The following is a 12,046-nucleotide window of genomic DNA, read 5'->3' as shown; positions in this document are numbered from 1 at the left end:
TAAAATATCGAAGAGTGTTTATACAGGGTGTTAAAAAAAGACTGTAAAATATTTCAGGAGGTAATAGTATGAACCAAAATAAGCAGAAAAGTCTTAATAAACATAGGTCCGCAAAGTAACGAATGCGGAGATATGGACCACTATTCGTTTTTCAAACATTTTATTTTATTAGGAATAAGCCGACAAAGGAAGCTTTTAACAAACAAAAAACAAAGTTACAGAAGATGTTCAAAGTGCCCTCCGTCCATTTCCAAGCAGGCACGACATCTTCGTCTCAACGATATTCGAACTCTTTCGAAAACACCCTCCTTGGTTTGGATTTCTTGACACTTTTGATTAATCCGTAGCTGCAGCTCTTCCAGGCTATTTACAGGAGTACCATACACTAATGTCTTCAAATATCCCCAAACAAAGAAATCTAGAGGGTTCAGATCAGGCGATCTTGGAGGCCATAAAACAGGTCCGGCCCTTCCTACCCATCTATGTGGAAAAGTTTGGTGTAAATGCTCTCTAACGGCCATGGAAAAATGAGCTGGAGCACCATCATGCTGGAACCACATTTGTTGCCTCTGATTCAAAGGAATGTCTTCCAAAAACTCATACAGTGTGTTCTGCAGAAAGTTGAGGTAAGCAGCGCCTGTTAATCGGTTTGGTAAAACAACAGGACCTAGAAACCTGTCACCTACAATACCCATCCAAATGTTTAATGAAAAACGTGCCTGATGTCCAGATTCTATTAGAGCATGAGGATTTTCGTCGGCCCAAATATGCGTATTGTGAAAATTAAACACTCCATTTCTTGTGAACCCGGCCTCATCAGTAAAAAGAATGTTTGCAAGAAAACGAGGGTCTTCAGCATCATGACGTAGAAACCAGCGGCAAAAAACCAAACGTGCTTGATGATCATTTATTGGATTTAAGGCCTGTACTCGTTGCACATGGTATGGATAAAGCAGTTGCTCGTGAAGGATTCTCCAAACAAGAGGACCACTAATTCCTACCTCGGCTGATATTCTCCGCACACTCGTACCTGGATTCTGCTCTACCAGTGCTAGAATTTCTTCTTCTGCTCTAGGAGTGGATACCGACCTTGGTCTTCCGGATAAATGGCACTGTTTGCTCAAGGAACCGGTATCACGCAATCTTTGGTGAATTCTTCCAAACATGCGTTGTGAAGGAATCTGGCGATTTGGATAAGCGTCAACATAAAGACGTCGCGCTTCGGTGGCGTTCCCATTAGCACGACCATACATGAAATGCATGTCTGTTAATTCTGCGTTAGAGTAACCAGCCATAGCGAAAGAAAACTTGTGCACTGAGAACAACTGTCAAATACGTACTGTTTATTTCACTAAACATCAACCAACTATTATAAGAAAATACACAACGTTTTTGCAAAATAAAAAAAGGGGCTTAAAAACATAAAACATTCCATATCTCCGCAACCGTTACTTTGCGGACCCATGTTTATTGGGACTTTTCTGCTTATTTTGGTTCATACTATTACCTCCTTAAATATTTTACACTCTTTTTTTAACACCCTGTAGAGATAGGTATCGTTAGAAATATTTTATCTTTATATTCCTGAGGTATTTTGCCGCCACATTGTAAGCTAAATAAAATCCTGAAAAAACTTTTGAAAAAGAAAATAATTGAAAAGAAAAAGAGAATTGAAGAAATCGGATATAATTTTGTTAAATAGATGATAGAAGCATATAATTAATTTAAATTTAACATTTCTATAAATGCATACCGTTTAATATTGAAGTATAATTAATTATAAATTTTGTCATTTTAATTCAGAACTTAAATAAATTTATCATAAATCCTACACCTTGCTTTCTCTTACAAAATCGCAATTGTGTAATCAAATTATATAGGTAAATGTTGCAGGAACACAAAGTACAAGTATCATTAGTACATAGATAAGTTTTAGTAATATAAAACTAGAAACTTTACAAAATAAAATTTATATAAAACTATGATTGAACATAGTGACTGTGATTTTAGAGATACTAAGTCAAAGCTTTTAAATATTACAACAATATTGAAAATTGCTAACATAATAATAATAATAATAATAATAACAAAATATACAGGGTGTTATAAGTTTAACTGCCTTAATTTTAATAGACGATAGAATGCATTACAATAAACCAAAAAACCTTATATGAAATGGGTCCCAAATTCAATCATTTCCGAGAAAAAAATTATCAAAATCTTCAACTTGATGTACAAAAGTTCGATTAATTAAGGAATATTGACATAACTGCGTGCATAGAATACCATAAAATACAATGTTTATCACTTTTTTAAATTTCTTTATGCTTAATTCTAAAAATTAATTAGCATTATAATAAATTTAAAATTCGATAAAATTCATATCGAGCAATGTGACAACGGCGCGCCGGATAACACGAGCTACTAAACTGTCGACAATGGCGATGGACATTTTGAACAAATTACTGAATGTTGCTTTTTGGTAAGTACCTAATTTATTTTGAATACGTATGATTATTTGGGTACTTTAATTACATATTTTTCAAATTCATAATTTGATTAAAATTTAAGTTCCTGTTTTAAGAGACTCATAATTACTAAAATTCGAGTTAAAATTTAAGCACAACACTATCTTCGTACTACAAAATCGATACATTTTATTTTATTTATTTAAAAACTGAAAAATAATTGTCTTGAAATTTACTAAATGTTTCACAATAATAGTTGTTTACATTTTTGCCGTAGGGCAAGTCTGCCGCGTGCATACGTGGTATGCACCAGCTGTGTAGCTGTTGTCACGCTGTGATGAAACTTCCCAATATTAATACTCGCTGTATTTTGAAAACTGTTAATCTTACGCCCCTGGAATATGCAACTATTTTGTTTATTTACAATTACTCTGTCTCATGAAGTAATAGCAGTCAAACTTCTTACACACTGTAGAGTACATACGTTTAAAAAATAAAGTTTCTGAAATAATAACTATAAACATTTCTATTTGGCCGAAGCAATACTATGAACTTTTCTTAACCTGATAATTCCTAGTATACAATTACCTTAAATACAAAATAGATAAACAAAATATAATGAAATACATACGACTTCAAGTGATTTTGATAAATTAAATTTAGAATAAACTTAGATTATTTCCGTATTAAGATTTGAATTAAACAATGACTGAACAATAAGTGACAAAAAAGCTAAAAAGTTATATTGTATAAAATGAAATGTCATAGTGATTTAAAAGATGGAATTAAATTATTTAATTATTATTATTAGAATTTGTTTGCGTTTCTCTCTTAATTTATTTTTTATTTAAATCACCGTGCGTTCCGCGATTTAATTTCATGTTGTCCTTGTCCTCGAACCGAGGGTGGGGAAAAAGACTCGATGAGAGGGGAGAAGAGTCGGCAGATAGGTCGACATTCAACATTCAAAAAGTGTGTGTATGTGAAAAGCTTTTACCAAGACAATACGCAACTGAGATCTCAAATTTGGACTAATTGTATATATGGTACATATGATAGTGATAGACAAAATTGATGCAAGGGTGCTAGTTCCTGCTGCAAGCGAGTGAGCCGACATAGTGAAACCCTCAAAGGTAAGGACAACAAAATCGCCGCAAAACTCTTTTAGTACATTCTTTCAAACATCTTTTTCCCTAGTATATTCAGAATTACTTATTAATAATAATCATTTGGAAAATTAAATTAAAGAAAATATTGTTATTAGATGTAGGAACTTTGTAAATTATTAAAATTTTTGTATGGTAACGGGGTTTTGTAGTATCAATTTTTTTTTTTTTTTAAAAAAGGAAGAAGGTGGTCGAGAGATATCAAGATAGTTTTTTTGACATAAGGTTGATAATTATACTTGATGATAATTATAAGAAAATATACAGATATAGTCAGAAAAAAATCAATGTGTTATTACAACATACATTGCTGGAGGAGAATTAGAAATTAAAGTATATTGTAGTCAACATTTAGCAGTTATGATCTAGTAGAAGAAAGCACAGATGTTTTTACTTGAATTCAAGTAGACGGTGAATCCTAGTGTAGAAACAGTAAGGGCAAGTGGAATACAATATATGCAAGGCTTTAAAAGTACTGGACTGACAAACAGTAAGTGAAAAAGTATTTGTTGAGTATATCAAAGTATAATGACATTAAAAGTTAAATGATCACTGATGACATTGAGTATCGATTTTAGTTATTAAAGACTTTTGCTAGCTGTAGACATAAAATATAACCAAACTAGTTAACTAGTTAAAAAAAATAATAATAAAATTTGGCGATTTGTATAAAATTAAAAAAAAATAGTTCACGATATAGTTCAAGAACCAAATTTTGTTGATGTAGGAACTACATGTAGTCATGTACAAATAATTCCATTTTCCAGAACAAAGATATAAAAATAGATAGTCAGTCACTACATGTATTATAATTGAAATATATTGTTGATATACTGTTGATATATATATTAAAAAAAAATTTTTATTTTTTTTTTAATTTGGAACCACTCCTGAGGCAAGAGACTTATTGTTTCAATTATTAGTATTTTATTTATAGAATAATAATCAAGATCACTTAAAGTTATAAGTTAAGGAAAATATTAAAAAATATATTTAAAGAAACAAATAAAAGTTCCCAAGTAAATAAAAATCAATTAAGGTAAGGACCTGATAAATAATCAATTACATTCTACCTGTATTATTGTTATTATTGTTGTCGAAAATATTACAAATAATTAAGTATTGATAAATCTTAATATAATATTTATGATAATAAATTTTCATATATGACCTACTCGTAATTTTTTAGTTTTGATAACAAATACGATCTTTGTGGAAGAATTTTTTTTTATTAAACTGATACGTAAATTTTTTACAGCATTTACCTTAGCGGTGTAAAATACTTCTCACTATAACCCCCATACTCAAGTTGCAAGATCCCTAATTAGAAGGGCAGAATTTCAGGAAGGATACAACCATGTGGGCGCTCTGACATTTTCCCTGAAACCTAGATTTTCTGAGTATCAAATTCGACCCGGGTTAGTGTAATTTACAGCTTTCTCACATTTTCGGTCGCAACCCGTTTAATATTCAGCGAGATAACTTGATCATATGTTATTCGGCTTCGGAGCGGTGCAAGCAAGTTGAGTCATAATGCATACAAAGTGTGTCGTAATAAACTGTAGGAAGGTAGTACAGCAGGTAATATACTAGTGTGCTTTTGTATATTAAATTAAGAAACATAATTATATCGAGTGTCCCAAAATTCACGCAAGATTTGAATTTAGCGCCATTTGTGCCGTAAAGCGTTGCCAACGAAAAAGAAAGACATTGTGGTAGCTGACAGTGCAGGGTTATTAAAAATGGAGCAGTACACGAAAGAATAACGCGTTTACGTTGTTGAACATTTTAAAATTAATGAAGGTTAAGCTGCTACGGTTGACAATTTTCGTACAAAGCATAGTTGGAATAGTGTTTTACTTCGTTTCAACTGCGAAGAGATTAATTGAAAAATTCAGGATCAATTAGTTATCGTAAAGACTCTGGCTGTCCTTCAACAAGTCGTTCAATACATTAACACATCGAAGCAGTTCATGAGAGTCGTGAGAGTGTTGCTGAGAGTCCAGGAACATCAATACCGCACCGTCCTCAAGAATTGGACTCCAGAAACTCTCTACAGCGTAAAGGTTTGCATCTTCATGCTTACAAAGTTCAATTGACTGAAAAACTGAAACCTACTGACGACGTAGAGCAAGGAGAGTTTTTTGACCAGATTATGGAACAAACAAGGGGATGCTAATTTTTCGAGCAAATTCATCTTCAGCGATGAGGTTGATTTTCATCTTGATGGCCTCGTTAATCGCAAAACTGTCGCATTTGGGGTTCAGAAAATCCACAAGTTGTAACAAAAGCCGGGACTCGTGATAGATTATTGTTAGTTCTCGAAACGGAAGGGTCAATTCAGTCAACAATAATTATTGAAATGTTAAGGGTTTTCAAGTAGGTTTAGAGTCGCCATAAAGTCGTTGAGAAACTGGTGCCTCTTGTCAACGGGGAATTTGTAAAGCTCGACCATCGCAGTCCTTCGGAGAAGGCCTCATGAAATTTATCAATGTTTTTGAACAAGTTGACTTAGATCGTCGGAGGCATGTGTTGCGCATCTGGTATCGAGTAACTGCATCGGTTTAGCCCATGGTATCCAAGATATTTAAATAAGTTCTTAGAATGTTGTGAATAAAATAGTAATAGATCAAATAGCTGGTTTTTAGGCGAATTTTCCCAGCTATAAGAATAGATTAAATGAGATAGACTAATTGAGGGCTGATGAAAGTACTACACAAAGTAAGAATGTCACTGTGGACATTCTTGTCGAAATCCTCGAAATAACTATATGGATGTATTTGATGGCCATAAAGTCTATGATCGCATACGATTCGACAGTTTGGTGTCTTCAAAGTTCAATCAATGCTAAAGTCTCTTATTTAAGCCTAGTGATTACTGGTGCAATCAGCTCTACACCGCCAGCTGCTTTGGATATCCACCTGCACTTACCACTTCTTCGTATATTACTGAACAGAAAAGTTAGATGTGTATACACAGATTAAGGCAAGCGGCTGATACAATGGTACACTTGATATTGCTGAAAGATATGGAAAGCCACAACAATCTGTCGGTGATCACGGATGTCATGGTACACAAATTAATTTCAAACTGCCTCTCAACTGGAATTGGAATAGAACTAACCTGCTGAAGACAAATAGCTTTGGATATGCAGGCAGATCCAAAACTCCAGAAGGTATGAGTATATATAATTACAATCCGAAATCCAGGCTGTCAAGCCTTGGTACCTACACAACTATTAGCAGAAATATATGCCTGGAACAATTGCAACATTGCAAATCGATTAAAATCGTAAGAGAGCAACTTCGATCTGGACACCTGGCCACTGTGGTCTCCAGATACAGCAAAGTTTCTAATTAGAGTGGGTGCTGCCTCGAAACATATTGGGCCAGAATCGGATATTGAAATAGCTTCTACTGCTGCCATAGCCTCTCCTGATTTGGGAAGGGGAAAAACACTTGATTACTGACAAGATTAGCTCATTCTAGGGTTTTCATAACAAACCTATCGGGGAAAGAGCTAACAACCGTCTTTGCTGGTTAATATACTACTTACACAAGATGAGTTTGATCGAAGAGACAGAATGGTGGTAGTATTTAGAAAAGGAGAAAATGACTCAACAATATTCTATACCTGTCCCTCAGGGGAAAATACTATGTTCTCTATATTCGGTAAGTTGCAGCCTTTGCCGGAGGATTTCTATAAAACTTCACCCAACAACGTTGCTGGCTATCTTAGGAGGTCAAACCTGTTAGGTGAAATATAACTCCTCGACGGAGAACAAAGTTTTTTCCTGCATCATAAAAAAACATATATCTTTTCTGATAACTGTTTCGTCGAACCTTCAGATGCCAGGTAGGCCCTGCCCAATTTCAGTTTTTTCCATTAGTTCATCCTGAAACATTCCCTCCATAAACGGCACTGTCATTAATAACTTATTAAGTGCTTTAGTGTGTGCATTCCATCAGCTAATGGGGTATTTTGTGCTTGACACAAACTTTATTTAATTAGATTTCTCGATTAGTTTCCAGATTAACCAACTTGACAAACCTGACCGTAATTATGTAATACACTGGGTTTGGATTAGAACAGACGTAGGGGTATTATAATGTATTCAGGCTACTGGCTAATTATAATAGTTTCGCAACTTGATAAATTTCCTTTCACGCCGACTGCCTGATTAATGGGATTATATCTAAGAAAATACAAAGGAACGAAGACTATCTTACAAAAGCATAAGTGATATCGAGCATAGCTTTATTATTATACAGGGATGGCCAGAAGTACGGAATAAAATTCATAGGTATATCTTGAATGAGTTATTCTTACGTTACATACCTAACATATCCTTTCCACAAACACCTTGATATCTTTCTTCGGAGTCATTCATGTTCGGGAGCATTATTTCTCCTTGTTCTTCACTAAATGCTCCCAGACAGACAGACAGAAGACAATGAAGTTTCAGATTTAGTCAAACAGGAAGATAGACAAAATTACCGACAGAAACGCAGGTAAAAAGGCAGGATATCAGGTAGATGGACAGAGAGAAAACACAGGACGGCGATAAATATAGACTAACAAGCAAACAAACAGGTGTGCAGGTAAAAAGGCAGACAGAAAAACAGATAAAAGTAGGCAGGTGAGCATTCGTAAAAATTTTTTCTAATTTTTTTCACCTATTCTAGCTTTAACCTTCAAACGACCTTGAATATGAGGTGGTAGAGGTCAACCGACATCGGATTCAGACCCAGCGACCCTATTCCATTGTTTTAATCTGTAACAATCATCCAAGTCACAGCTCATTGATGGCATACGAATTTTGTAGGGCGAATCGTATCACGATTATGGTGTCGCTTCCACCATATACGTCTGCAGCCTTTAGATTTAACCTTTTTTGGGCCTTTACCACTTTATCAAGGTGGTGGACATTCTCATTTTGCTGTGCTGGCATTTGTCTCACTTGCTGACATCCATGTACGATTCGTTGTCTTAAATCTGCTTAATTTTCTACTTGTATTTAATTTTTTTTTCTAAACCATAAAATACCTATTAGAAATTATTTTAAAATGAAATATGAACAAAAAAATTATAACTCGAAATTGGTTTAGTGTGTGAAGATCCCTTTCTTATTAAAAATATGACACTAAAGCCCCCGTAAATCTCCACCAGTGATTAACAGATCTATACAGGGTGTCCGGAAATTCATGTAACAAAATTTGGTCATAGATTCTTAAGACAAATTTAGGGGACCCATATTTTTTCTTTTTGCCTCTTTCGGAGTTACAGCCCCCAGAAATCTGCCCCTAAGAAGTCTTTTTTATATCTCAAAACCATGCTGTACGAGAATCACTAAATTTGTTAGACAGGGGTTTTATGACATGTGGAATCTCACAGTGCTACGCTTTTTGGCGAGAAACGCCCTTAAGACACTTTTTCGTGGGCCCCCTTGTCTTTGGAACCAGTAAAATTTGGTCGCAAATTTGAATTTAGAAACTTTTTTATCTCTTGATATTTGTTTCGTAAAACGCAATGTTTTTGAGGAAAATGGCGAATCATGATATGGATTCGATCACATTTTGACATTTTTCTCGAAAACATTGCGTTTACGAAAATAATATAATGAGACAAAAAGTTTCTAAATTTAATGGCTTTCAAGTGGACTAATAATTTTTAAGAAATTTAAATATGCGACCAAATTTTTTTGGCTCCAAAGACAAGGGGGCCCACGAAAAATTGTCTTAAGGGGATTCCCCGCCAAAAAACGTAGTACCATCAGATTCCACATGTCATAAAACCCCTGTGTACCAAAAAGGGGCGGACTTCAGGGGGCTGTATTGTAACTCCGAAAGAAGGGGCCACTTGGTAGAAATAAAAAATACGGGTCCCCTAAATTTGTCTTAAGAATCTGTGACCAAATTTTGTTGCATGAATTTCGGGACACCCTGTATAGAAATATACCGAGTTATTACCTTTATTTAGTTAAATCATTTCCCCAAGTTTCGTCAATCTACCTTAAATAATTGAAAAAAGTGATATTTTTTAAAAACTTAATGGCCTCTACCTTGGAAACCAGTAAATTTAGGGGCCCTGGTTTATTAAGACTTTTGGGCCTAAAATGAGACAAATAATCACTCCCCTAATTTAGGGAGTAGGGTAGACGTAGGATACACCCTGTATATAAGCCATAAAATTACCAGCAATCTGCAGTTATCAGTAAACTCAGATCGTGTTCCTTTACCATCATCTTGTGACTCATGCACATGCGAATTTAAGCCTCAAACAAATAATGCAGAGCCCGGTGTCTCGGCCCGTATCAAAACATTATTCTACGACCGCTAAATATAAACACACAGCGTTAATTTTATATCAACTTAAACGGAAATGTTCCATTCACTTTAAATACTGAACCCTCTCAAACATCAATCAAGAAACCAATTTGACTAAGGACGTCAACTTAAATTTATACCTTGCCAAGGGTTCACGTCTGCCGCAGTCAACATTTGAAATCAAATTGACGCTGTTGGGGTGTGATGACGAGGAGATTCGGCTTAACACGGATTTCATATGAATAGCAGAAATAACAGTCAATATTTACCATTCTCCGTACACATTATCCGCAGTGTGCTACACAAATATCAGGAATGAATTTTAGACAGATTCCGCGGATTCAACCAGGGGGGAACCATATTTGTGGACGCTTTGCGCGGTATACATTTTGTGTAGAAAAACAGGCTTCGAGGTAAGATTTAAAGAATTTTGTTTCATTCTTTTATACAAATTTTATATTTCCTGCAGGTGATATGTAACATTTACCTCAATCTACCATATACAACCAAATAATATACAGGGTGTAACAAAAAAGGTGGGCTGGCTATACATAGCCATATTGTACTCATCAAGACGATCAAAAAAGTTTATATACACATCTGCTCTAAAATGCTTCGTTTCTGAGTTATGGACACTTTAAGTTTTTAGTTTCCTATAGTTCTGGTACAGTGACAGACCATTATCAAGTAATCCAAGATTATAATTGCGGTTGGAATCATGGTGACAGTTAAGTATCTGACTCTATTAATACATTATTTTGTAATTAATTTTACTCACTGAAAATGGAAGATTATTAATTTGAAGAAATGTCAAGCATGCATTTGATGTATGGGTTGGCATACTGCAATAGTACTGCATACTGCAATAGTGCTGTAGCAAGACGACTTTACGCAGAGCATTTTCCACACCGACGTTTACCCAATGAAAAAAACCTTTGAAGGGCTACATAATAGGCTAAGGGAAACAGGATCTTTCAAACCGCGAGCTCGAGATCGCAGTAGATCACGAACTGCAAGAACATTGCGCTTGGAAGAACCTGTGTTGCATCGTGTTGAGGAAGAAGCAGGTGACAGTACTCGAAGAATTGCATTAAGAGAAGGAGTTGATCATACGACCGTGTGGCGGGTTTTAAAGACCAATCAACTTTATCCGTATCACCTACCCCGGGTACAAGGACTGAGTGAACTTGACTTCCCAGCACGAGAAGCCTTTTGTGTTTGGCTATTGGAAACTTGTGCCAACGACCCTCTCTTTTTGCCTTCCTTATTATTCACAGATGAAGCTGGCTTCACAAGAGATGGTATCTTCAATTTTCATAATGTACATCTATGGCATGAAGAAAATCCGCATGCCATTATTCAATCCAGACATCAACATCAATTTTCAATTAATGTTTGGGCAGGCATCATTGGTGATTTCTTGATAGGCCCTTTTGTTCTTCCCGGACGACTTAATGGCCAAAATTATCGTAATTTCTTAGAAAATGATCTACCAAACATGTTGGAGGATGTTCCACTGAATTTTAGAGCACGCATATGGTTCATGCATGATGGGGCGCCGGCCCATTTCAGTCTCATAGCACGTGAATTTTTAAACGAAGCATATCCTGGAAGGTGGATTGGCCGGGCAGGACCTATAGCGTGGCCTGCACGTTCCCCGGATCTAAATCCCCTTGATTTCTTCGTATGGGGTCATCTAAAATCAATGGTGTATTCTACTCCAGTTCAGGATATCGAGGATCTTCGGCAGAGAGTAGAAAACGGATGCCAGAGAATTCGGAACACACCAGGAATTTTTGAGCGAGTGAGGCAGTCCATGACAAGACGAGCTCAACAATGCATTGGTGTTCATGGAGGTCATTTTGAACATCTCCTTTAAGTTCATTTACTGTTGTTGTAGTTTTCATTATTTGTTACTCATTTAAAATAAATAAAAAAACGTTATTTATCAGACCAAGATTAAAGTGTCCATAACTCAGAAACGAATCATTTTAGAGCAGATGTGTATATAAACTTTTTTGATCGCCTTGATGAGTACAATATGGCTATGTATAGCCAGCCCACCTTTTTTGTTACACCCTGTATA

General features: G+C 35.3%; 1 protein-coding gene across 1 annotated transcript in view; it reads left to right on the top strand.

Moving 5' to 3' along the window:
- Positions 1-12,046, top strand: part of LOC108904991 (glutamate receptor ionotropic, NMDA 2D-like) — a 49,137-nt gene that overhangs the window by 19,609 nt on the left and 17,482 nt on the right. Inside the window, exon 3 of the mRNA XM_018707741.1 lies at positions 5,533-5,700. Within this exon, the coding sequence (XP_018563257.1) occupies positions 5,533-5,700 (168 nt within the window). The remainder of the gene's footprint in view (positions 1-5,532; positions 5,701-12,046) is intronic.

This window comes from Anoplophora glabripennis, unplaced genomic scaffold, assembly GCF_000390285.2.
Source record: "Anoplophora glabripennis isolate ALB-LARVAE unplaced genomic scaffold, Agla_2.0 scaffold73, whole genome shotgun sequence".
NCBI classification, from domain to species: Eukaryota; Metazoa; Arthropoda; class Insecta; order Coleoptera; family Cerambycidae; genus Anoplophora; species Anoplophora glabripennis.
This window is presented reverse-complemented; position numbering and strand designations above follow the sequence as displayed.